The following is a 27,022-nucleotide window of genomic DNA, read 5'->3' on the forward strand; positions in this document are numbered from 1 at the left end:
TGTTTCTTCTTCTCTGTCACCTCTGTCCATCACTCTGTCAGTCATGAATACTAGAGTAACTCGCTTTTCTGTTCCATGTCAGAGTTTCTTAACTTTGACACTACTGACACTTTGGGTCAGATAATTCTTTGCTGTGGGACTGTCCTGTGAATTGTGAGATATTAACAGCATCCCTGGCCTCTACCTATTAGATGCTAGTAGTACTGTGGCAGTTGTGATAGCCAAGTGTCTCCAGACTTTTCCAAATGTCCCTGGGTTATAAAATTGGCCCTGGTTGAGAACCACTGTTCTAGGCTAAAGCCGGCACAGGGCAGTGAAAGCTAGAGGTTTTCTTACAGGCTTTGGGGGCCTTTAAGTTGAGTTGTAATTTGCAGATGTTTCAGGCTTAGCTTGTTTTGGTGACAATTTGGTGAGATCGTGGCTGGCTGATAACAGTGCTCTCTTCCACAGCATGGGGCTATGGCAAGTCCTTGAATGAGGATTAACCTTTCATTTATATACTCACTTTTATTAACATTGATATTTCTTTTCTTGATTTGATATATGCAGTGTCCTCCTTTATTCATTTTCTAGTAACTAGTACTGTTTTTTTTTTTTTTTACGTGAAGCCTTTAATCCATGTGAAACTTACATTGATATGTTTTGTAAGGTGAAGCTTTAACTTTTTGCCATGTTTTTTCTTTTAAAATAACAAATGTCATGATTCCATTTGTTGAATGATCCCATTATGATGTTCCTTAAAATATCCATTAAGTTATTACTTTTATAGGATCATCTATTGTTTCCAGATTCTGTCTAAAGATTGTTTGCAATATGTATGATAATACATTTAAAAAATGATTTGAGTGAAAAAACTCCTTATACATTATTTTTGCACACACACACGCAGAGCTTGGTGTTAGGAATAATATATATACTCTTGATCCTAGTTTTCTTTTGTGACTTTTTAAATCATTTAAACGTTTCCCTTGGAATTTGTCTTAGAGAAGAAGCAGGAATGGCAGCCTCAGCCTCCCTTAATTGGTCACCAGTAGCAACTTCATATGACGCTCCTGTCATATCAAGGTGCCATTGGAAGAGAGACATGAATATAACTGTGTCTGTAACTGCCAAGATCTTTGTGGTCTGGTGAAGAGACAGACTTAGAGCCGAAAAGCACATGCACTCCCTCCTCTGGTCCATGTTGACTCTGTTTTGCTCCCCACCCCGGGGAGCCTTCCCCCTGCCTTCAGGTCGGCAGTGGGAAACCCTGAGCGCGTCAGTCACAGACCAGCTCACGCAGAGCACTGGGGAGTGAGGCTTCTCCTTTTCCCATTCCTTCTTTCTGCTAGTCAGTGACGCCAGTGGAAGAGCAGGAGGAGAAGTATCTATGCCGCAACACGATTTAGGGCCTCGTGGACCTGTCAGAGTCAGCAGGAGGGGCCACAGCTCCCCAGCACCTTAGCACCCCAGGTGTGCTTGAGCACACAGGTCTGGTTCAAGGTATAGCCTAAACTAAGCCCCTGCACTCCCAGTTTCTCTCCTTGGACCTCCCTCAGGGCAGACTAACACTACTGCCTCCATGGGACCATCTTGGGCTAGGTGTTCTGATTCTTTTGTTCCCTTTCAGTTTGGGTCCTAGGCAGCCTCGTTTGGTGCCTGAGCAGTCTTTCCTTTGTCTAAGTTTTAACCTCAAGGTTGGTTAGTTGGCTTCTTTCCTGAAGTCTAGCAAAGCATACCAGACCCCTGTGTTCAAAACTATGTGAGAACTAGGTAACTTCTTCCTGTTACAGCTGGTAGACACCAGTGGATATTAACTGATCTATCTGATTTTCCTAAGTCCTTCTAATCTGGTTTCTGGTTTGGGTATGAACTTGTTTTCCATGGATTTCTAAGTCTGCTTATTTTGGAAATGCCATTTAAATTCAAACTTATGAATGTATTGTCTCTTTAACGCCTCACTTGTGCAGAGTTCTAAGTAAGTACGGCAGAGAGTGAGTGTTCTAAGAATGCCTGACTTGTTCAACACCTGCCAGGTGCTATGCTCATGTCTGAGTCATTGCATGACCATCATTTAATCTTTGTGGCAGGTGGGCATCCTGTTTGGCCAGTACCCACGTGGGTACCATATCAGCTCACAGAGAGAGCACAGCAGGTTCTGAATGATGTCCGCATTTGTAAAAGTCCCGACCAGATGCACAGGCATTCAGTAGTGGTCTGGTTCTGCAATCCAGAGTGGCCTTATTCTGGAGGGGCACCCACATCCTGACCACAACACTGCTCTGCCTTAGATTCTTTCCCTTCCAGCAGTGACACCGGCCTGCCTGACGCTAGCCACTTCAATATGAGCACCTTTCAGACTCTAGATCTTGGGTCTAGGATGAGGATGTTTTATCTCCTTCCCTCCATATCCCTCAGTCCTGGCTGGATTCCCTTCCAAGCCATATGTCATCCAGTTCAGTGCCAGGGCCTTTGGAATGGTGTCTGGGCCTGGAGGCATTAAGAAACAACCCGATTGTTGTCTCCCTCACCCCTTGTGCTTCCGGAGGCTCGGGCCACACAGGGCCCATAACCGATCTGCCAGCCTGTGGCATGTGAGCGCAGAGGTGGGACAGGACTCGGCTCCTCTGCGGTCCCTCACATCCGCATGTGTGCCCACAAACAAACAGACCCCATTTTTTTCCCCCACTGAGATCTGGCAAGGGGGCGGCGGCATCCCAAACAGGACCTCTGGGCCCTGCCTGTTCTTCCCAGCAGGTTTCAAGGCTTTTCCTGCCTCCCATTTGGGAGCGGAGACTCTCAGGGGGAAGCGACCTGGATGTGAGCATGAACGTTATGGACACTGTCACCTGCGCCCTGCTCTTTAAAAAGCAGACTGCTGTATCTTTCCCAAGACTAACATGAGAACCACGGTTCCATAGCTACTTAAGGTGCCCCTTGGTGAAAGCAGAAAAACGAGGCTTTCACAATTGACTTTCACCCACAGAGACTTTTTGAAATCATCCCCAGCCTGCTTTCTTAGGATCAGAATCATCCATTTTGGAGAAGCCACCTCCAGATGAATTTGGCCTCTGCTCCCCTGCCAGGCTTTCTTGGTAGGGCCCTTGCTGCATGTAGAATAACCACTGTGAGGGAGATGGGTGGTTTCTGTCGGACTCACTGGGGATTCTCACATCATTACGCAAGATAAAAAAGGAAAACAAACTAATAGAAGATGATGTATTCTGACCCTCTTAGGAATTTGTTCCTATCAGGACTTTTATCCCTCGAGATAGAAAATTGGATTAATGAGTTTCGGCTGTGTACATATTCTATTATGGGCAGTGATCTCATGCATGTTGACACACAAAGGCCCTTTTCCAGATAGAGAGAACTAAGGTGTCTCTCTTCTCCCTCTATCTTGGGCACTTATAATCTGGAAACCGTAGGTTTAATTGGCTGGTAAATTATGTCCGAGGCCACATTACAGGAAGACCCCAAATCTCAATGCCTTGAGACCCCACCCATAGACTAGCAAGGACATACATGTGAACCTGTTGTCTGTAGGCCATACCCTCACTGGAGACCACATGGCCAAGGAAAGCTGGGTTCAACAAGGAACCCACATAATTCGAGCCACTATTCTGCCCCCTGCCCCCCCCCCCACGCACGCACGCTATTCCACCATGTCAGGCCACCACTGTCTCAGCCACCTGCTGACCTCCTCTGAGTAGTACTCAGGCTTGCTGGTGTGGCTCCAAACAAGTTCTCAGAAAAGAAGTATACCACTCAGGGATAGCATTTGTGTTAGCAACAACAGCACTGAAAAAAAACCGGGGGGGTGGGGAGAGTGGGCGGGGCTCATGTATCTCAAAAAAGGTATTTCGACTCAGATGATTTCTACAGAGCCAGGTGTCCCATGTCTAAAAGAAATTAGAATATGTTTTTTTAAATGTTTTATTGTGTTAACACTGGTTTATAACACATGAGTTTCGGGCATGCAACATTATAAATTGACATCTGTATGTACTATATCATGCTTACCACCACAAGTCTAGTTTCTGTCTGTCACCATACAGTTGAGCAGGGGGCAGAGAGAGAGAATGAAATGGATAAAGGGGCTCAATTCTATTTCTTTCTCTTTTACTTAAATTCTGAAAGTATTTCTGGGGGTCACTGAGAGGAAAAAACTCATCAATGTCACAAGTGTTAGAGAAAAGGGGATTCCTGGGAGGGAGAGGTTGGCATCTGGGTTATGCACGGATTATAGAGATGAATAAACAACAATTTTTAAGCAAACATTTTTCAAACTGGGTTCCTCAGAATTGCAAGATACTATGTCCTACACACAAAAGTGTTCTGTGGTCATATAAATCTAGGAACCTCCAGGTTAAGCAAATGTAAAAGAACTCGCTTTTACATGGGATTCTGCAGTGCAAGTCACCAAAGAAAGATTATTCAATGCCAAGTGAATTACCCCATGAAACCCTTTTCTGGAAACATCTACACATTCCACTTTGGAATGGTGGGAGATTCTGCTTTGGTCTCCAGCAAGCTTTTCTGAGCCTCTGGACTGTTTTTATCTTACCCTCACCTACATACACATTCTTAGGCCTGAAGAAAAACTCTTTAAAAATCAGAAAATAATGGATACGCGTTGATTGGAGGCAATTAGAACACAAGGAAGAGAAGAAAAGCAATAATGACAATCCTCCCGCAAAACAGAACCTCTTAACTTTTCCTGTATATTTTCTCCTCTCCGCCTCTTGGTCCCTCTGTCACTTGCTTTCACTCTCCACATGTTCACGCTTCCCATTTCATGTTAAAAAAGCGAGGCGAAAGCATAGATGCTTTTGTATTCTGCTTTTGTTTACGTAGTACATCATAAACATTTTCCTATGTCATAATACCCTATTTCGTTGTACTTTATAAAGGCTTCTCAGTTTTCTAACATATTTGTGAACCATAATTTAATCCTTATTATTGGACATTTGCTTCTATTCCTTTTTTTTTCAGTGTTTTAAGCATTAGAGTTGTTTGTAATAGTACAGCTAAATCTTTGCAGCCATCTGTGCTTGGTTGACTTAACTCTCACATAAAATCTACTAAAGGGTCATAACTTTCCATGTGTGTTCCTTATCCTGAGACAGAATCTTAATTAGGCCAGTTCTTGAGCCATCAATACCATGGCTCTAATTATTAGATTAACTATTGTAGGGCCTCCTGGCTAAGGGTACAGGGCCCGGAGTCAGACAGCCTTGGTGGAAACCCTGACCCTGCTACTTAATATTTTGCTGAATTTAAGTAGTTGACAAAACTGCTCCAAGCTTCAGTTCCCACAGCTATAAAACGAGAATGATAATAACGCCTGTAAATAAAGAGTAGTCGTGAAGGTTTACAGGTCTATCACTTGGAACTGTGTGTGTGTGTGTGTGTGTGTGTGTGTGTGTAGTGTTTGGAAAGAAGCTAGGGAAGAAGGGGACATATCGAGTCCCAGAGACCAGCATGACTTCTGCATGGCCAAGATGCTCCTTCCCTGGCTTTTCCTCTGCATTTTCTGGCATTGGGGACCGCTTTCCAAAGGGTGAGAATGCAGGACACAGCAGGACAGACGTGGCCGTGACCTGAATGTGGCTCCCAGCTTCACCATTTATTAGCCTGATGGAGAAATGCGATGTAACTTCCTCCTGCTTCATAGCCTGGGAAATGGACATTAATGAAGCTCCCTACCTCACAGAGCATGGATGTGATGATGCTGTGAGATCATGCTTATGTATACAGCACCTGTCATGTAATAAACACTTAGTGGCAGCCAGGAAAAAAGTCGCTTACCCACCCTAACTTCACTTTCCACTGCAGTAAGATAGAAATAATAGTAAAGACTCTGACACGTTATCACCAGATTAAATGAAATAAATAAATAAATAAAAGGTTGGCCAAGAGCTAGCATGGTTCTTGGCAATAGTAGGTATTTAATATATGGCAGCTCTTGGGATATATCATCACTAGTGGTGCCAGTACTGATGACTGTAACACAGGCTGAGCTATGCTGGAGCCACCTGTCTCTGATAGCCAACAGCTGGCCCTGTAAGCCCTGTGAATTAGAGGCCTCCTGGATGCCATGCCTCCAGATAAGTGCCGCCTCCCCTAGAGACCCTCGAGCCCAACACTCTAACCTGACCTGTCTATGAGTTCTAAAGTCCACATTGCTGGCTTGTAAGGATGCCCTTGTGGAGTGATACTTAAGACTCCATTTTCAGTCCAGTTCCTTGCTGATGACATATTAGAAGGGACTGAGGCAACAAGTCTTCGTGGAGAATGGAAAAGCTATGTAATAGTTTGCAGGGATGCTTTAACTATTGCAATGTTTTTTGAGCTCAAGGTAAACCTAGAATTCTCTCTCTAGTGCCAAGGAGAAAAACATGCTGGGGAATTCGGTGAAGCCTGAGGAGTCACAGTGGAATTGAGTTTGAAGGGACGAGGTTATACCGTGAATTCAATCTCAAGGCATATTATGGGCTATAATTCTTTGAAGTCCTTAGAGGTGCCTTAACACCACTTAAAATTAGACTTATTCAAATTCTGCTTATGCTCCATCCCGTGGTCCATGTTGTAAACCATTATTTTCCATTTGTATCTGAGTTCAACTCTTTCTACAAACCGATAATTCTGTATTCCTTTCAGAATGACTCTATTGCACTAAAGTTTCCTGGGAAGGGACCTTTGTTTTCTTCAGTCCTCTGAAGTGTGAAGTCTACATAATTTGCTAAATGCATCATGTTTACATATGCATAAGCCAGTTACCTCCAAATCACCACCTCCTGCCTGCGCTGTCGGCTGAATGCTTAAAGAAAATGAAGCTTAATTTTTTGTAAGCAGTGTTCCATGGTTTCCAAATAAACTTGCAGAGACACAGATAAACTAAATTACTTAGTGGTAACTATCCAGACAGGGATGAAAAGCCAGTACTGAGACAAGCCAGGTGTGTGGAAAGAAATATGAAAATGAGATCTGAGGGGCCCCTGGCCACCACCAGGATGACTGAGGCATTAGCAGGAGGGCTAGCACCAGTATGTAAGCCCGTGGGCCTGCTTTCAACCCATGGAACCCTGAACTCAAGGGCTGCCAGGCTTTCTGCTCATTCCTTTTCTTGAGCGGCGGAGTCAAGATGTCTGAGGTCAGAGAATGAGGCCATCCTTCCCATAAGCAAATCAGCATGGGGTGAGGGCGGTGAGGTGCATGGGCTGGAGCCATTTGACTCCAGCTTCCAGTACTGCATTTGGCATTTCAATGACTTGTGATTTTGGAGGTGAGAATGGGCAAGACCCCTAACCTCCCTAGACTTTGGTGTTCTCAAAGGTAGAGGTGATAGGACCAGCCCTCAGGCATGTCACTGAGACAGTGCGTCTCTCTGTGTAGTCAGCGTCATAGAGTTGGCACACGTGTATTTCTCCTTGCCTCTGCCCCCACCCACGTCCAGTCTCCTTTTAGCTGGAAGTTGTCTTGGCCCTGGTTATAACTCTCCCCCTCACCCTCAAAGGCACACACCAGCCACTTTCTTATATGTTACCTGTTTGTCATGTTTATTCTTGGTGCATTTATGGAGGTGGGAACAGTGTTTTCACTTAGCTCAAAGTATTCATATTTGCTTTGTGCCTCTGCAAACACATATCGGCTCCTACTTTTAACCAGACACTCTGTCAGAACCGGGGGTAAGTGCAGATGTGACTGCTGCAGAATCCTTGTCGCATTGGCTCTCAGGGTCCGGAAGGGCAACAGGTTGTGACACAGCACAAAAAAATGAAACTGCAAGTAGTCCCCTGGGGACACGCCGGGTGCCAGTGAAATTTGCCTGGGTGAGAGGATTCAACAGATGGACACATTTGAACCGAGCCTTGGTTCTCCAGGAAAGAGCATTCAGGAAGAGAAAACAGCTGAGGTCTTCATCATTGAAATTCCACCAGCTCTGTGGAGAGAAAACGTTCTCCTTTTACAAATAAGGAGAGGAGAGGCCGAGCACCAGGCCAGGGCTATGTCTTAATCATCTCTGCATCCCCCAGAGTACCTGAGTCAGGGAATGCTGGTATTAGATTTAGACTTGCCCAAGGTCACGGGGCAGGATGGGGAACAGCGCACAGACTGTGTTGATTAAAAAATCCCCGCGTTTAGGGATTATTTTTCCCCTTTGGGTTAGAAAGAAAAATGTTAGCATGTGGCATTCGAACTGATGGATTGGTGCAAACTGTCTGAGTTAGACAGCTAACAGGTCTCTTGAGGTGGTATCACTGGAGTATTTCCCACTTTGGGTCTACTGCCTTGCATTGCATTTGTTCATTCATTTGTTCATCTATTGATTTATTCAGCAAACCTCCTCTGGCCACTTTGCTGTCTCAGGCCTTGAGCTCAGTGCTGGGGGGACAACTGAGTGAATGGGACACAGGGTCCTGTGGTGAGGAAGCATGTGGTTTAGTGGGCAGACAGGTAAAGGAAAGAGACTTCACTTTTTTGAAGAGACGCATTCATTTACATCACAACCAAAAAGCAATGCAGGAATTCTTCCTCCTATTCTTGTCTGCAATCTGTCCAGCTTCTACCTCTGCACAAAACAGAAGCCGTTATTAATTTTATACATATCCTGGAAGGGGTTTTTGATGAACGTAGAAGTAAACACAAATACAGATTGTTTCTCCCCCTTTAAAACAGAGAGTTGCACGTGACACATACTGTTCTGCACTTCACTTTGTTTTTTTTTCCTTAATATATATTGGAGATCCTCACATATCATCCAATAGCTGTCCAGTTTTCTACCATATAGATGTCCTATAATTGATGTAACATGTGAATTATTTCTTGAGGTGGTATCACTGGAGTATTTCCCACTTCGGGTCTACTGCCTTGCATTGCATTTGTTCGTTCATTTGTTCATTTATTGATTTATCCAGCAAACTTCCTCTGGCCACTTTGCTGTCTCAGGCCAGCAAATTTGCTATTTCAAATAGTACTGTAATGGATAACCTTACATATGTTGTTACTTCAAATGTGTGTATGTGCATTTTGTAGATAATAGTCCCAAAGTGGAATTTTGGAGTCAAAATATCTAGCAACCTTCCTGAATCACTTTGTTGTTGTGTCTGTCATAATCTATATGAAGTTAGGTTTTCTGTATTATTCATCTTTCAAAGGTAGCTCAGATGGATATAAAGGCCTTGGTTCAATTTTCTTTTCTTGACTGTCTTATAGACATTGTTCTACTGGATTCTGGCTTGGAATATTGCTGTTTCACAGTCTGAGGGCAGCCTTATTTCTTTTTTCTCTCATAAGTTACTTTCTTTTCTGCTACTCTGTCAATATTTCTTTATTTTAAAATCCAGTAACTTCATTGGGACAGATCCCAGTATGGGCCATTCTAGGCTGATTATCAGAGGCTAATGCTGTGTCTTCTCCATATGTTCATTTAACTCTTATTTCGGGAATAGTTTAATGAATTATATTTTAAATATTTGTCCTGTTCAGTTGTTTTCTTTCTTCAGAGGCTTCAATTTTGCACATGCGGGAATTCCTCTGCCTCTTCTCTGTGGCCATGATTTACTTTCTTATCCTTTGTAATCCCTTCTCTATTTCCTCTTCACGGTGTTCACCCTTCTCATTTTTGGCATCCTTCTGTCTTCCTGAGTTTTCCACAGTGCCTGTTCTCCCTTGTGCTTCTTCCAGTCTGGCTTAATTTTAATGATGATTTGGGGATTTCTTTTTGCTCCTTTTTTGGGGCTTAAATGCTCCCATACCATCTCCTCTGTTGTCTCTTCATCTCTTCTCTGAAGTCTTGTGTACCATTTTTTCTTCAAATGTGATTGTTTAATTTTAGTTCATGGTGTTACACTAGGCACACCTTTTCACATTTTCCATTTTTCTGTGTTCTGTAGTTGTTTTGCTTCTCCGTTCCACAGTTTTTCATACGGATGTGTGTGTGCGTGCGCATGTGTGCGTGCGCATGTGTATACAAATAAGTTAGACCTCACTGGTCTACCTATTCAAAAGGGAGTCTTGGAGAAGGAAGGTGAGGAGCCCGTGTCTAGCTCTGTGGACTTCACGATCCAAAAGTACTCCGCTTCCGTGCGTCGCCAGTGCCGGATGGCTTCCAGCTGAAACGGCTGCTCCATGTCTCCCAGCTTTTCTGTTTCTGTGAAACAGATCAGGCCCAAGAAGGCTCCTCTCATCAGCTGTGCTCGCCCTGTCTCCAGGCCCCTGGCTCCGGGAAGAACAATTCCGTGGGCATTTTCTGAGCCCTGCTGGCCCTAGGCCGCTTCACTCTTTCTCGCCTCATGTTGTTTTGCTTCCTGCACAGCATCTGCTTGACCTGTGCTGTTCTTTCCTCCGGATCTCTTAGTTCTTGCTGAACAGGAAATATTGGTCTGTCACTTTAGGAGGAGCCCTTTGCCCATCTGAAGCATATTTTTGATTTTTTTTTTTTAATTGGCCTACGTGGACACTGCCTCCTGTCTGGGTTGCTTCTGCTGTATTGTTCAAAGCTGGGAATATATCTCTCTTCTAAAGGTTTTACTGAAAATGGAATATGATTTTTATGATTTTTTTTTCTGTTAACACTGTTGATTATATATTATATTTAGGTGGAGAAGAGGGAAATTGCTAGCTATGTCATGCCGCCTTGTTAGATAGTAGCTCTCTAAACAGGCAATTTTGATCAAATATAGTAGTGTTTCTAGAAGGAGAAATAATAACTACTATTTCATCTTTGTGTCAGTCATAAGTTTCTCTCTGAGCCCAGAGGACCTCTCTTGGGCCTGGATGCCACCTTCTCATGTCAAATTACTATACCTATCCATGCCCTAAGGCTTCCAGGGCAGAGAAAAATTTAGAGTGAGTTGGATGACCTCAAGGGTGAGAAGAATAGTGAGTCAAACCAAGATTTGGAATAGTTTAAGATATCTTTTATGGTTTCAGATGGCAATTCTTCCTTAGATCTTGCTTTATTTATCTGGATCTTCCATCAGTTTTTCCTGCCTCTTCCTGGAAGCCTTCCCTGACTATCATCAGCCGCTTGAGCTCATACATTAATGAAAGCATGAAAGTGAAGTGGCCACGCTGTGTCTGCTCCAGCATCCTCCACGACTATTCTGTTCTGGCCTTAGTTCCAACTGGGAATTTTTAACTCTAGCCCTAACCTCTGCGATCTATCCTAGACTCCAGCACCTCTGGAGGTACTGCTGAGCCTTTGCCCCAAGAAGAGTGCGGAGCTACTATCCTGGCAATCAGTCCATGTAACTATGTCACCATCCACTCTCGAGCAGGAGGAGGAGTGATGGAGAGGAGCTAGGAGGAGCTCTTGGTTCTCTGCATTTGGCCTAAGTCTACTCCTGGTCCCCCACCTAATCTGTGAGTGGAAGTATGGCAATGTCCTCCTCTCGGCCCCAAATTAAAGAGACAATCTTAGGTTCCATACATCCTAGGTCGTCAGGATCAGATCTCAGATCCCAAGCTTAGCATTCGTGGTCCTCCATCAATCCTCTGTGGCTTTCTGCTCCAATATATAATAGTATATTTATTTCCGATGTTTAAAGGTAAAAACATATCTGCATATATTGCTTCTTTAAGTAGTAAAAAACCGAAACTTAAATTACATTTAATAATGCTCAGATTTGGATGTTGAATTTGAGCAGATTAAAGTGGATGCAAATTGCCAATTAGGAATAGAGATTCATCTTATATGTACCCTAAAAAATATTTCTGTCACTGTATCTTGCAGATGCAGGCATATGTATCAGTCCTGGAACTAGCCAGTCAGAAGACGAACCTTGGGATATACATAAGCATTTATAGTGCAATATATTGGAATATTTTAAACAAATATACAGATGATTATATATGCATCCACACATGTATTTATATATATTTGATTTTTGTGTTTATGATTTAGAATTAGATCTAATCATGCTAAAGTTGGTGTGTTTAATTGAAGCAGAGCTGATCTTAAGTATAAATCAGCTTTAAATACCAAACATTTGCTTCATTCAAATTGGCTTCTTCATTATATCTAAGACCTGCCTAGAATGTCTTCTCCTTTTCTCAGTCGTCCTGGCACATGAGCCTTAGCTCACGTCCTGCCTCCTCCTCCTGGAAGCCTTTCCTGATTATCATCAGTTACTTCACCTCAAACATTAAAAAAATGGAATGCCTGCTTCTCTGTGGGGGGGTGGGGGGGATGCCCCCACACAGGGATCCACCATCAGCAGCCCAGCCTGGTTCCCAGGACTCTGGCCACCCCCAGTGCTCTCAGTAGTCCGGGTGGAACCTGTATCCTACCCCTTGTCCCCAGGCTCCTGCCATTCCTGATTTTGGGTGAGAATAGCAGTTGTTATTTCACCAGTTTAGTCTTTATTACTTGGGTGCCTAAGGAGTCTGGCCATGAAACCCTTTCAATTAGACTGCTGATCACGGCGCCATCTTCTCCGGGACCCTTACTCCATTATTCCAGGTTTCCCACGTAGGCAACACCGTCTGCCTGGGAGACACAAGCCAGGCTGGTCAGTTCTAGCTGATATTTTGTATACACGATTATTATTTTTTTTAACCCTGGAATGTTAAAAAGGTTGTGGATGTTAACAGAAGCTTCAAAAGCTTATTTCGTGTAGCTAACATCCCAGCTCTAGATTATTCAGGGGGGACAGGTGTTACCCCACTGATGCACACTTCCAAAGGTTGCGCAGGTGCCCGCTGTATTTCTTTTTCCAGATGAAAGATTAACACTGGAATCAAGGGAAACATTAAAGTCCCTTCAAATCAGGTTGCTAAGAATAGTCTTAATGGGTTTAATAGGGAAGTTTATGCATCTTTGCTGGTAGGTTGTAGCATTAATTAGTTTAACTCATCTTCCTCCAAGTTTAATGTCAGTATTTTAAGCTCTTTCGAAGATTGCTTTTTAAGAGGGACTTTATCAGCAAGCTCCTGAATAAAGGGGCCCTAATTCCTTTGCTCATGCCTGTTTTTACATAAAATGACGCATTCTCTAAGCCTAAGAGAACATGCATATAAATTGATGTTTTAGGCACTAAAAAGAAAAAAAAAAGAAACAGAATTACATATAATTTAATTTGAGCAGGCATTACTTGGCTCAAATTTCTGCTGGATGATCTCCAATGAGAAATGAGGGGTCACTTTCTCTATTGTTTAAAAATCCCTTCAGGAAGCCCCAGTTGCATTTTCTGCCACTAACGCTGCGTGTGGCTGAGAGTTTATCTGTTAGTCTCGCAAGGGTAGCCTACCAGCTCCTGAAGCTCCTCAGAGAAGGTGGTAGCTGCCTGTTGGTTTTTGAAAGCTCATTTGTCACAATAAATCCTCATCACAAGCCCATGAGGTTGATACTGTCATCATCCCCATTTTACAGATGAAAAAAAACAGGCTTAGAGAAGAGCAGTGACTTATGCGGGAAACAGCTTGTACACTTGGGAGCTGGTGCTCAACCCAGGGCTGTCAGACCTGCAGCCGGGACTCCTAACCACAGCACTGTCTGTGTTCAGGGGAGCGAGCGTGGTCCTGACCCCACACTCGCGTGCACGAACTGTATCTATCTTGTGGAAGAGGCTCTCAGCCCGCGATGGGGACTGGGCGGAAGTGCACGGGCAGGCACCTGGGGCTGTCTGTGTGTGCTGATCAGGGAACCTCACATTAGGAGACTTGGCTTTTATGTTTTGGCACTTAACCATCTGTAGACCTTGGAGATATCACCTAACCTCTGAAAAACAGGAGACTCCTGTCTTACTGGTTGGCTTCAGGCGGTCGTCTTATGTGAAAATACCATCTACATGATCTTGATGCTCATACTTTTCCATTCAGTGGGTCACAGGCTGCCCTGTGTCCACACACACAGATAGTGAGAACCCACAGCTTCGGAGCGGTGAGCACTTAGGTCCATTCTAGTTCAGTCCTCCCCATGATGCTACGAGCTAGTTCTGTTACCGCCCTCCTACAAACGAGGAAACGGGATGGAAAAGTCCCGAGTCCAGTCTCAGCTAGCATGGCAGGGCTGGCACCTGGGCTTGGCTCTTTCTCTTGCCACCCAGGATTCTTTTAAAGCAGAACGTCTGATTACTGCTCCTGGAACTCTCTTTGCTAAGCAGACTCCACCCTCACCGATTTGAGTTCCAGCTTGGAAGAGCCCACGTTGGTTCCTCAGGGCGTCGCAGGCTGCGCAGGCTCCCAGGGAATGTGTCTCCCACAGTGGGTCTGCGCATGTTCCCGACACTGGGGTACTGCCGCGTGCTAGATAGTCCCTGGCACGAGCGTCCCAGCACCCCAGGGAGGTGTAGCCGCATGTGCCCAAAGGCGACCAGGAAACCCTAGGCACGGCAGCTCAAGAAGGCATCTTGTGTCTGCTCTGCCAGCGCCCGGTCTCTGCCCTGAAGAAAACTCAGGTCGACCTCTCAGCAGAGAGGCCCAGAGCAGACACTGAGTGTATCATCTAGTGCTGCTCTGATCGCGTCACTGTGCACAGCGGCACCTAGGCCGGCGGAGGGGCCCCGCGGTGGGGTGCCATACCTGAGGCTGTCCGGCCTGCTCCAGAGAGCTCCAGCTCTTTAATTACCTGCGGAGGGCCAGAGCCCTGAGCTAAGCATTAGTGAGGCTGGGGTGGGAGGGAGAGAGGTCTGCATGGAAGGTGGGCATTCATCTCCTTTGGCTCTTTAGCTGAAGGGCTCCATGAGTTACAAGAGTATTCCAGTAATTGGTTCCCTAGCAGAGGTTTACAGATATCCTTCGACGCTTGTGTGTCAAATTTGCCATTTTCAAACATCAGCTCGGTGTTCAAATGTGGTTTTGGTGAGGACTTGCCACACACACACACACACACACACTCACTCACTCTCACTTTATTAAACACTGCCTCTTTGAATAACGAATTTCTATACTGTCCTCACCTCCACTTTTTATACCATCTCCTAAGCCTGTTTTACCCCTCCGATCGATCGTTCCCTTGCCTTCCCCGTGTCTAACCCTCTGAGAGAGCTCTGCAGTGTCAGTCAGCCCTCACCGTCCTCAAGAAGCCGAGCCCAGCTTGGAAGGCCAGTAGTGCCCTTGGGAGCTCTTTTCAAAGAAGCTGGATTTCCTGGCTCCTGTCTGTTCCCTTCCAAAATCACTGCCCAGTTTGAAACTTCAATAGCTCTTCACTAGCCCTTGGCTTCATCTGAAGGAAAACAGGGAAGATGGAGTGAGGAGGCCCGAGGGATAGGCTGAGCCAGGCTATGGTTACTCATTCAGCTACGAAGCAATCCTCTCTCCCCATCAGTAGCTGATACCCAGGCTGTCCAACTTCCCCACGAGCAAAGCTAATCTGTCAGAGCTCCCACAACTCCCTGGGGGCAGCGGTGAGCCTGTAACAACTATTCTGCCCTACGGCACCATGTGCATCCTTCCTCCTCCCACCAGCCCAGTTATTCAGGATGCACGCCTGGCTTCGTCTGGATATTCTCTGCCTTCCAATCCAGTCTAACTTAAAGCCCCTCGAAGCTCCGGATCTTAGGTCAAGGGGGTAGAGGGTTTCCAGGTGGGAAAAGCACCCCATTCTCTTCCACGGAGGCTGTAGGTGCCTTATTTATACTTGCCGATAGCATTTTTGTTCATATTTTTCAGACAGACAGGAAAAGTCTGCTGGGAGAACACCAAATTACCTGGGCCCTCTTTCTGCCTGAGTGAGTGCTGTGCTTTCCTGGGGGAGGGAGCTGCTTTTTGCACATTTTGCAGTAATGTGCAATGGAGCTATACTTTTCTCTAATGAAGCCCCAGTGGCTTCACATGTGATGCATGCTTCTGGGAGCATAACAGGAAGGCTGAGGGCTGTGCACAGCCCTTAGGAAGGTCCACTATTCTCACGCCAAAGCTAATGAAGGCGAGAGCCCAACCTGCTCCCTCTTCCCGTCTGTCCCCTTAATTCGCAGCTTGTGGCCTCACCTGCAGATCTTCCTTTCTGTGCAAGGGCCTGAGGTTTTGAGTTTTCCCAGCCCAGGGTATGGACCAAGTATACCAGTTGTCTCAGTACTGACTCTCGCCAGTCTATGCAAAGGGCTAGTCCAGCACCTGGAGATGGCTCAGGATAACAGCCTAGATCCAAACCCCGTCTCTGCCACTTGGTAGCTATTAGACTTTGGGAGGTGGTAACCTGTGTGTTCTTTCATGTGTTCTTTCAATACATATAACCCGAATAGTTCGTATGTATCCATCCTTATGGTAAGTACTAAGAAAGCTTTTCCATCACGGAGCTTTTCTGCTTGGGAGAGGGTAGACATATATTGCAACCGGAACCTCTTAAGACTTCCATCCCATCTACAACATAAGAAGAGAGGCTGTTCTTTATATCTCCTCAGGCTTTTTTGAAAATAGCATGCAATAAAATGCTGGGATGTGGGAAGTGGGACATAAATTTATGCCAGTAGCTGTGAGCTACGTTTTACTATTATTTTCTTGTTGCATAAAATCATGGTACGAGCTAAGCTTTATTATGCCATTTTGAAGATGGACAAATTAAAGTTCACGAAAAGCAGGAGGGTTATTATACGCAGTTCATAAGTATGTGTCGAGAGCATTCTTCATGCCAGGCACCGAGTGCAGAAGATGCTGGCCCCATTGGCGGCGCCAGATTCAGGCATGTTTACACTGCCGTGGTCTAGAGAGGGGGAGATGGGCAAGGAGCGAGACGTCCCAGGTGTGGTGCCGTCCGAGGAGCAAGGCACTGGAAGCACATAGCAAGGAAAACTGACCTAGTTTGAGGGTTAGGGAAACCTTCTAGGAGGAAGTACCTTTAAAGCAGAGATCTGACGGGAGAAATCGGCATTAGCAAGACAGAGAGGAGGTGTGCTCCAGGCAGAACACTGTGTGGGAAGGACAGTAAGGGTGAAGCGTGAGGCCCGGGACAAAAGACTACAGACCAAAGGATGCACGACCCCGGGGACCAGATTCCACAGGTCACATGATGGAGTCTGGACTTGCCCGAAGTGACTGGGAGCCTCTGAAGTAGCCGAGCGGGAAAGTAACTTGATCAAATGTCCATTTTAGACAGATGGCTGTGGTTGCCGAATGAAGAGAACGTGAAGAACAAGAGCAAGCCAGGAGACCACTTAGGACCCTGTTACCGTGTGCCGGTGGGAGGCAGTGGTGACAGGGCTTGGAATAAAGGCGGTGGAGCTGGCACAACGCAGGGCAGTCTTGTAGGAACTCGGGACAAGTTCCTTGTGTTGGTCCTGAGGGCACGAGTACGTGGCAGGACCATTTTCTGAGGACTGCAGGAGGCAGAGACTGGAGGTCTGCCAGGACCCCAGCCTCACTGGAGCAGATTGAGGTCATGTAAGAAAGATGGGGAGTAACTTATAGAAACAAGAAGGCAAATATGAACGCATCGAGGAACAGGATGCTGGGCAGAAACGATCGGGAAGGTGAGAGCAGGCGAAGGTGAGCCAAAGCCATGGTGGGGGGAAGGAGGGAACAGGTGGAAAGAGAGAGAGCAAAGGGTCGGCTGGCGCTTCTCCCTCGGGAAGGCAGCGTGGTGGCAATGGGGCTCAGGGCCCAGCCTTCACGAGCGAACCAAACCCTCTCCCAAGATAGCACCATCTTTTCCTCCAAAGATTCCAATACTGGTGGCCTGAGCGCCTGCTTCTCCCACCAGGCGGAGTGGAGAGACTACCAGACACTCCAGTCCAGAAATCCCAGGGACTGGCCTGCCTCAGGGCAGACTACAAGCGTGGGAGGTGGATGTGGTTTTTTATAGTTTTCTCCCCCACAAAAATTACTTTTCCTCAGGAAGGAACTGAATGTATGGGATGTAACCTTTGGGTCCCCTTTCTGAAAGCATTAATCCTTTGTCGGGGGCTGTGACAGGCATCTTAAAAGACGAGCATTTTTCTCCCATTGCCAGTCTGTCTGTTGTGGCTAGAATACCAAATCTCAGCAAATAGCTCTCTGCAGGCTGTCGTCTTTGTGTTTTTCTCTGGGATGGCTCTCGCTCCAGGCAGGCTGTGGCTGATTCTCATTAAGGACCGTTAGGTTGAGGACGCCGTGAGTGAAAAGGACCAGTAACGGAGTACCTCCCATCTCCACTTTGACTTTCTGATCTTTTTCTGCCCAAGCCAGTGGCGCCCCACTGCGACTTCTCCCTGACTGACAGATTTACTCTTCCCAGGTTCCCGTGCCCAGTTCTATCACCATCAAAAGCCTATGTACTTGGGGAAGCCTGTGGGAAAGGCAGCAGTCTTCTAAAGATACAGATTACCAGCACATCTGTTGGGCTTTAGTTAAACATGACTGACTAATTCATCCTGCAGTGTGAAATGAGGATCCATTTCCATTGCAAGTTGACTTGGCAATTTTCTCTGCTTAGGGGCTGTTTAGAATAGATGGTGTGCATGGCAATTGAGAAGAAATAGATGCTATTAAAAATTTTTCATTTTTAAGTGAGTCCACATCACATTCCCTCAGAGAAACAGACCACATCCTGTCCCGTTTAGAGCTGGGCAGCCTCGGACCGAGGCCGGTCCCGGTACCCGGGCACAGCCAACGCCGCCTTCCTCCCTCGTCTGTGCGTGTGGCTCAGCACCACGCTGGTTCTGGACTTGCGTGGGCTTGTGATCTCCTTTCTCAGTCTGTCTTCACAGACTGAAGGGAAGGAGCGGAGACGCACCCTTGAAGTCTGGACATCATGACGAACCTCTGAAAGCCGGAAACCCCCAAGGGGTGGCTAACGTTGTCTCATGCTGTCCCACACGATGTTCTGCCAGGACAGAAATATTCTTTATCTGTCCTGTGAGTCCCTAGCCACATGTGACTATGGAGCACGTGGAATGGGGTGGGCGCAACTGAGGAACTAAATTTTAACTTTAATTTCAAGTAATCGAAATGTAAATAGCCACATATGGCTAATGGGGACTGTATTGGTTAGCACAAGGGTACATTTTCACCTATTTCCTATGTGGCCAAAGCCAGTTTTGTTTAGGTGCATTTGTTTTACTGGTTCTCTCAATGCTGTGGATGTTTGCTCGAAGCTGACCTATCGATCTTCAATTTAAGCATTAACAAGAGTAGTGTTAGTAAAAGTCAGAGCTGGCACATGCTGAGGAACGACTGTATACCGTGTGCCTTGCTAAGTAATTTACATACCTTGTCTAATTTGTAGTCACATAGTGATATCTTAAGATTACAGGTGAGGAAACCGTTCGAGTCCCACAGCCAGTAAAGCTGGGCTTTGTCCCAGGCAGTGCGGGCCCAGAGCTGTTCCACTCTGCTGCCTGTCAAGACAGTTCTCAGAGTCATTTCCTGGCTGGTGTTTTGATACAGTCACGTCCTGGTTGTTGAAAGCAAAGCCGTCTTGGGGTCATTGGCAGCTTGGGTCTAAACAGTGGCCACACAGTCACTCCACGCTTTGCAGAGTTTAGGTCTGGATCCCGGCTGGGATGAAGGCAGCAGCTCCAAAGAGAGTGCTGAGCTTGCACAGAACCCGCCTGGGTCTGCTCACCTTCCTCAGATGGAGGGTGGGGCAGACTTTTCCTGCCTGAGGTCCAGAAAGTTTGGCCCTCTGTTCAACACCAAACCCCCAGGCTAAGGAAAGATGGGCTTGCCTGGAAGCAGACTAGGATGGTCAGGATGAAGGGAGGGTCTGTGTGACACTAGTTTCTTCTGGAGATGATTCTGCCATTTGCAAGGCAGTTGGGGGCTTATCTCCTCAGTTCAGTGAGAGCCTGCAGTCACTGAAGGCTGAGCAGGCATTGTGGTGTGACTGTCTACTCACTCACCATTACCCCCATGCCTTCCAGGGAGAGCCTGGGGTGTTCACTGGGCTCTCTCTGTGCTGGCAGAGTCCAGCCTTAACCTGTGTCCCGTCAGCGGCAGGAGCCACTCAGAACTTGGCTGGCTCTACAGTGTCACATTGTTTCTGCTTGGTTTCTTCACAGCCTGTCTCCTGTAGCTTTTGACTTTGGAAAAAGTGACAGTTGTGGGGTTCACTTACTGGGATTTTGGCCCCTTCGGTCTTTAATTTCTGTCTCTCCACCTATTAAAGTTCACTAAATCCATTGTGGGTTTTCCTGGCTCTTGTCAAGATTCTCAGTACTCAGAATTAGGGAGACGGGACAGTCAGCTCCTTCCCTGCACCATTGTCCCTTCTCTGGGATTTGTTCCCTCGGGCTTTATCTCAGCACTCTGTGAGACATTCAGGCAGCCTGCACCCCTCTCCCCCTCCAGTCGGATTTCTCCTTGTTCTTAGGAGTATCCTTTGGCCCTAGTTACTGTCCTACCTAAAAGGCAAACTGGAGAGCTACAGATGGGCTGCAAATAGGACTCTTCTGTGGAGAAGGCATCCATTTATCTATGGGAAAATCAAGTCAGTGTGTCAGAACACCAGCAAAACGCTCCACATCCACAAATCCAAACCTTGGGCTAAAACAGAATTGAGAGTCTGCTATTGCTGGGAGCCTCTGGTGTCCCAGGCGCCTCTGCCTAAGAGCATTAGCTATTCCTGAGTGTTAATCTCTTGGCATGAGTTTAGTGAAAATGTAATCTTCTCTGGCAAACTGCAACAGCAAGTTTTATCAGGTTAGCAAGAGGCATCCGTGACGGCCTTTGAGGCTGATGCACAACTGTGCGACCATGACAACTTGCGTTAGCAGCTCAGAGGCAGGCCGAAGTCAGTTCTGAACAATGCTGCCTGCCCTGGGAGTCAGGGCTCTCTTTTGTCAACATTCCTTACCTGTGATAGCAGCATCCTTGGGGGGGTTTCCAAGTGGGGGTAAGGAGTTAGATCGTGGCTGGGCAGGGAGGTTTGTGTGGGCATGGCTTTGTTGGAAGCACCGCATGGTGAGGGCACGGAGCTCATAATAGGAGACCACTGCGGACTCACCAGTTCTCACCTTTGCTTTCCTCCAGCCTGCACGGACAAGGAGCTGAGGAGCCTCGCTTCCCGGCTGAAAGACTGGTTTGGAGCCCTTCACGAGGATGCAAACAGGGTCATCAAGCCCACCAGCCCCGATGCAGCCCAAGGCAGTGAGACCACTTTCCTCTTACTCATTCGTTTTACTTTAAATTCCACATTTTCTCAGTTACGAGACATTGTAGATTTAGCAGTAGCATTTTGTGGTGAGCAGAGACACTACATTAAATATATACATTGACCTAAAATATGTCATAATTTCAGAAATATCAAATTACAGAGGAGGGGAAAATGCCTTAGAATCAAACCAACAGAATTTGTTTGCATGTTTTGATCCAGCCGTGGGGACCTTTGGCTCTGCAGGTGGTCAGCACCCCTAACTGCCTCGTCGTTCAAGGATTAACTGTATTTTTAAAAGTCCAGTTGCAAAATTATATATTTAGTATAGATATTTTGGAAAATACATATGAAATATATATATATATTTTTTAAATCTATAAACCCACCATTGTAACAGCTGTTAATCTCGTTGTGGTATATACTTTTTTCCTTCTCATAAAAAGAAGTGGGTGTGTGTACACACTGTTTTATGACCTTTTATCATTTTACAATATTCTGTGACTGTTTGTTGTGGTGCGTTCAAATCTAAGACCCACGAAGCCAATTGAGATTAATTATGAGCCTTTATTAGCCGGCCGGTGACTGACTCTCCCCACGAGAGAATCAGCCCCGAGCTTTCAGAGGAGGCAGCTTATAAAGCCTAAAACCACATCAAACAAGCAAGCAGGTTTACAGAAGCAGAAGTTAGCCGTTAGTATATCTTTGCACAGGACATCTCCTAGAACTACACCCTAGTTATACATTAAGCAGATCATAGAAGCAGAAATTGGCTGTTTTCATCTGGTGCAAAAATGTTGTTTCTGGGGGATTCTTAAATCTTATAGCAAACAAGGCCTGGTAGCCAGTTCTGTTATCTGCATCTTGGTGGTGATGTTGTTTGCTTTTTTTTTCTTTCTTGGGAGCTGGCGCTTGAAGATATCACTACTCCCTGTCTTGCCCTAGTGACTAATTTACTGGAGAATTTTTTCACTCTTAGATTTTGTTGAGTATATTCTGCTTTGTAATAGCTACATAGACTCCCAATTCATGGATATAACCTAATTTATGTAAACTGACCTTTATTTTAGAGCAATGAAGTTGTTCCATAGCAAACAGTGAGACTCCCACACAGGTGTCCGCTTCCCGCACGAACTGGCAGAGACCACACTCAGCCTCTTCATAAGCTGGAGAGCGAGCTCAGAATGGGTCCTCATCTCTGCACTTTGATGGAGTCTCTCGTTGTCTTTAATGGAAGGTGGTTGGGGGAGGCTGCCCCACGCCGGGGCCCGGAGCACAGAAGGGGTGACTCAGCAATGCAGTTCTTTAAGTATGTGGAGTGCGGGGGCTGCTAGGATCCATAGTTTAACCTGCACCAGGTCTTCGGCCAAAATAGGAATGATCTCCTTAATTTGAGGTTATTCTGTGCTGCTCATAGCTACAGACACTAGTAGAGACTATTGATCTAGGGGACAATTCTTTTACAATTTGGATTTTCTACCTTAAGGGAAAGATAGTATGTGTGTCCCAGAATCTAAGTGTCTTAAAGAATGGTTCTTGGTGGTTCCTGTGGGGAAGGGGAAGTAAGGGATTTCTTTTCATTCCAGCTGGGGCCGCCTTGGGAGTCTGTGGACAATTATTTCACAGATGGTCTAGAGAGGCTTTTCCCATGATCCTCCAGGAGCAGCTGGGCCTGGGGGTCTCTGACCAGCCATTCAACAAAGAGCAGATTGGTGTGTGGAGAGCTGCTTCTTGTGACCTCTGGTCCCGGGGGACTCCTGCAGAAAGCTAGGGAACCTGCCAAAGACTTGTCCTTCGCCAGAAGCAAATGGAGTCCCCAGAGAGGCTGGTTTGCTTTCCTGAAGCAACCGGAGTAAAGAGGATAAAAAGGAATGACACTTGGTTAGCTCACAAGGCCAGAGGAGAGGGTGTGTTTGTCAGTTCAGGAGTTCTGAAGGGGGAACCAGGGTGCTCTGCAAGTCCATGTGCTTGGGGCCAATCAGAAGAGCCGCTGTTTCCCCCTCCTCCCCTACACATCAGATGCAGGTGCCTCTTTCCTGGAACCTTCCCAATGGGTAGGCAGTGGACTTGACCTTTAGACTACTGCCCAACGAGCTTGGCACTCTTTTTTGGTGGTGAGCAGTAAACTCCTCTTTCCAATGTATCAAAATGTTAATACCCTATAAAATTGATGCATGTGACATAAAATATTCTGTACAAAAAGTGTGGAGCCATTTAGTGCCAGAGTAAATTGTCTTCCCTTACTTAGCCCCTGAGGACATCATCGAGAGTGTTCAATCATGACCTTCAATCAGAGAAGAGACCACATTATGTTCCCATAGTCTCTATTCTTGAAAAAGGGGATGTTCTAAGATAGTGAAAGGGATATATTTAAACGTGGAAAGATTGTTATGTGTGATGGGGTAATTTATAATAGCTAGAGAACTCTAAACAAATACTTTCAGGGAGCAGCCACTATGTGCCTGTCCTGGCCAAGGCTACTGAAGGAAATAGAGCAGTGTGTGCCTGGAGTCCAGGGCTGAGAATCTAACAGGCTTTACAACCGCCCAAAGCATGAGCTCTGCCAGAGCTCAGTGAGGAAGGATGTTTACTTGACGGTGAAGACTCCTTGGAAAGACAGCTTTAAAAAGGGTAGGTGCACGTTGCTATACCTTACGTTCCTCTGACTAAGCAGGGGTTCCTGGTAATGCAACCCAATGACCAGGATGTGGGTAGGAACTCCAAGAGGGGGCAGTTGACCCCATCAAGACCCTTAATTACAGTCACTGTAACCTCCCTTACATTCCCCACCTCCCAAAATGGCACCCTAGCCACCTGGAGGTTCTCAGGGCAAAGGGCCACATGTCATGCGAGGCAGAGGTACCTGGGAGTGGAGGGTTGAGAACGTACACTTGGGGTTGGGCCACCTGGGTCTGGATCCCAGCTCCACACTGTCAGACCCTGAGCAAGTAACCTAAGCCCTGTGTGGAAGACATTGCATCATTTCATAGGACTGTTAAAAGGATCCAGTGAGATGATTAAGTATAAAGTGCTTAGAAGAGTGCCTTAAGACAAAAGTAAAATCATCAATTTTCTGGGAAAATAAAGGTAGTCCTAGAAATCCAGCTTGTGGAATAACTTGAAAATGCATGGTGCTTTGGATTCTGAAAGAAATTCAGTTTCAGATTTGGCGCATGCCCTCTCTGGAGTTTGGCTACAGTAGACGCAATATCCCAAGTGTTAAGCAAAGTGTTATTATTCAAGTGCATACAGTTTCCATTGTGGAAACAAATAATTCTTTAAGAAAACTACCCCTCCCCCCCCCCCCGGGAAATAAGAAAGAAATTATTATCTGAGTCAGTCTGGGTCCCACACCACGTACCTCTGAAGGGGACTGCAGAGAGAGCAGCGTGTGGAACCGAGGCGGGGGCCTGGGGGCCCGGTTTGTTTCCCACTCACGGTCAGACCGCTTGGGTTTACCTGTCCTTCGGTGCAGGGCCAGCGCTTCCAGACTGCGGCACATAGTTTCACCTTGCTGCCATCTTTTTTATAACAGCTTCTTTGTTTTGGCTTTTCAAATAATTTTTTTTCCCCTTAGATATAAAAGCATAGTTTGCAGAATCATCAGTTAGTTCCACAGCTCACTGTATGCTTCCTTTCAGGCATACCCTGTTTTGAACAAATCTAGTAAATGAAAAACCCCATTATACATCACAGATAAATTAGCAGTGGGGATTTGCTCCCATTAGAACATGTTTTCCTCAAATGCTGACTTATGTTTTTGTGCATTTTAAATTGTTTCATTCAAAAACCACCACCACCAAGATTATATGCTAGGGGAGTGCCGCCGGGACCAGACCTTTGGTGAGGGGAGGCCGTGGGGGTGACCCTGGGCCTCCTCTGTGGTCAGGAAAGACCCTACTTGGTGGCAGCTGACACGTACCTTTCCCTCGGCAGGGTTCGACACCAGCATCCTGCCCATCTGCAAGGACTCTCTGGGCTGGATGTTCAACAAGTTGGACATGAACTATGACCTCCTGCTTGACCCCTCGGAGATCAATGCCATCTACCTGGATAAGTACGAGCCCTGCATCAAGCCTCTCTTCAACTCCTGTGACTCCTTCAAGGACGGCAAGCTCTCTAACAACGAGTGGTGCTACTGCTTCCAGAAGCCCGGGGGTAAGTGGGAGGGAAGTGGGGTCCAGAGCCCAGGGTGGCCATGTGGAAGGACTACCCACCACCTCCTGGGGAGGCAGGTAGAGATAAGCAGCCAGAAAGACACAGCTAGAGAATAAAGCATTCACCCCCATTTAATGGCAGGCCCAAAGGCTTTTTTCTCCTGTTTTACCATTCCATTTTTAGCAAGGTATGTTAGAAAACCCAAGAGCATAATCCAAGAGTCTGTTATTTCAGACTTCCTTTTTGGAAAATCTCTTAACCATATTTTGCCTCAGCCTCTTTATCTGTAAAATGGGTGTAGAAACATTTGCCATATAATTCCCAAGATCACTGTAATACTGTACAAATGTAAAGTAGCATAATTCCCATCACACATGGATTCTCCATGTTCCCTTTAAACAGAGCCACTTGTCAGCTTTTCTAGGATAGTATGGATTTATACTGAGTGTCTTAGACAAAGATATTTTGGTGATAAATAAAGTCTGGCTAACTGAAGAAAAAGACAAGATTTGAGACATAAATGGAAAGAATACAGTGGTATCTCATGTGGCACAAAGTCAGGAGGGTCAGCCTGCAGTTGTGCAGACTACAGACCAGAAGGCTCCAGGATCCAGAGGTGGGAGCTCTGAGCCTCCCTGAGGGGCCCGGGGTCTGGCTTTACTTCCCTTTGTCTCAGCTTCCTAAAGGGGATGAGCATGTGTGGTGACCCACAGCTCAGGGAACCAGCGAAGACTGGCTTCCAAGCCCCTGGCTATCAGAACCCACCCACAGGAAAGGAAGGTGGCTACTGTCATTAAAGTGTTTAAGTTGTCTGTGTGTGTATGCATGTTCAGACAACGCACACAGCAGAAAACGTAAGCCTCACAGAAGGGCACTCAGTGCAAAGTATGAATGTCCGTATGTTTATAGGATTATGAGATATGTTCCTAAAAGTGGAATTGCTGATCAAAAGGGCATGTGCATTTTCAAATTTGAGCATTGTTTCCAATTTGCCCTCCAAAGAGGTTGTAACAATTTTTAGTCTCATGAAAAATATACAAGAATACTTATTTTTCTATGGTTTTGCCAAACTTTGTGGACAGTTTCAAATAGAGGGAAATTATATTTCCTTATAGGCTTCATTTCATTTCTCTTATGATGTAGCTTGAGCATTTTTAAGACACTCTTGAGTTTCCCTTTCCTTGAATGTCTAGTTTTCATACACTTTTTTCTGTCAGGTTCTTGTGGGGTTTTTTTTGTTGTTGTTGTCTTATAGAAATTTAAGGACACTAGAACTGTTCTAGACATATATAATGCAAATTTTCCCCCAACTTCAACTCTAGTCAAATTTCTCCATCCTTTATTCTGTGGCCTCTTAGAAGCTATAAAGCTTATATTAAGCTTAGAAAAGTATTTCCCACTTAAAGATAGTAATTCTATTGTGTTTTGTTCAGTATCTTTGGGATTACATTGAGTGTTTGTTTATCGAAATCTTGTATCGGTTTGGATTTTTTTAGATGGTCAAGTAGGGTCCCAGCCCCTACCTCCCCCATCCCTGGAGATGGCTGTCCAGTGCTCTTCTGTCACTAATTGACAAACCCATTATTCTCTTTCCAATCTGAAATACTTCTTTTATCATACATGGAACTCCTATATCTATTCCCAGATAGTCTGCCCTATTAATAGAACAATTATTCATAAACTAGTTCTAAACTGTTTAAATTATAGTCGTTTTACAATATGTTTTAATATCTGGTGGGGCCACTTTCCCCTGCCATTAATCTTTTTTCAGAATTTTCCTAGATATTCTTATATATATATATATTTAACTTTTTGAGCTTTAGAATCAGTTTATGCAAACTTAAATTCTTACTGGTATTTTTTTTTTTACTA

The 27,022-nt window shown here is 45.7% G+C and overlaps 1 protein-coding gene across 3 annotated transcripts in view; it reads left to right on the forward strand.

Annotated features, from left to right (window-relative positions):
- Nucleotides 1-27,022, forward strand: part of SPOCK1 (SPARC (osteonectin), cwcv and kazal like domains proteoglycan 1) — a 451,375-nt gene that overhangs the window by 409,727 nt on the left and 14,626 nt on the right. For 2 of the 3 annotated variants that reach the window (XM_036225148.1, XM_036225147.1), the window contains 2 exons: nt 20,872-20,988; nt 24,929-25,150. In XM_036225148.1, coding sequence (XP_036081041.1) covers nt 20,872-20,988; nt 24,929-25,150 — 339 coding nt within the window. The remainder of the gene's footprint in view (nt 1-20,871; nt 20,989-24,928; nt 25,151-27,022) is intronic. The other variant, XM_036225146.1, reaches the window with a different exon arrangement.

This window comes from Rousettus aegyptiacus, unplaced genomic scaffold (genome assembly GCF_014176215.1).
Source record: "Rousettus aegyptiacus isolate mRouAeg1 unplaced genomic scaffold, mRouAeg1.p scaffold_m13_p_7, whole genome shotgun sequence".
Taxonomy (NCBI): Eukaryota; Metazoa; Chordata; class Mammalia; order Chiroptera; family Pteropodidae; genus Rousettus; species Rousettus aegyptiacus.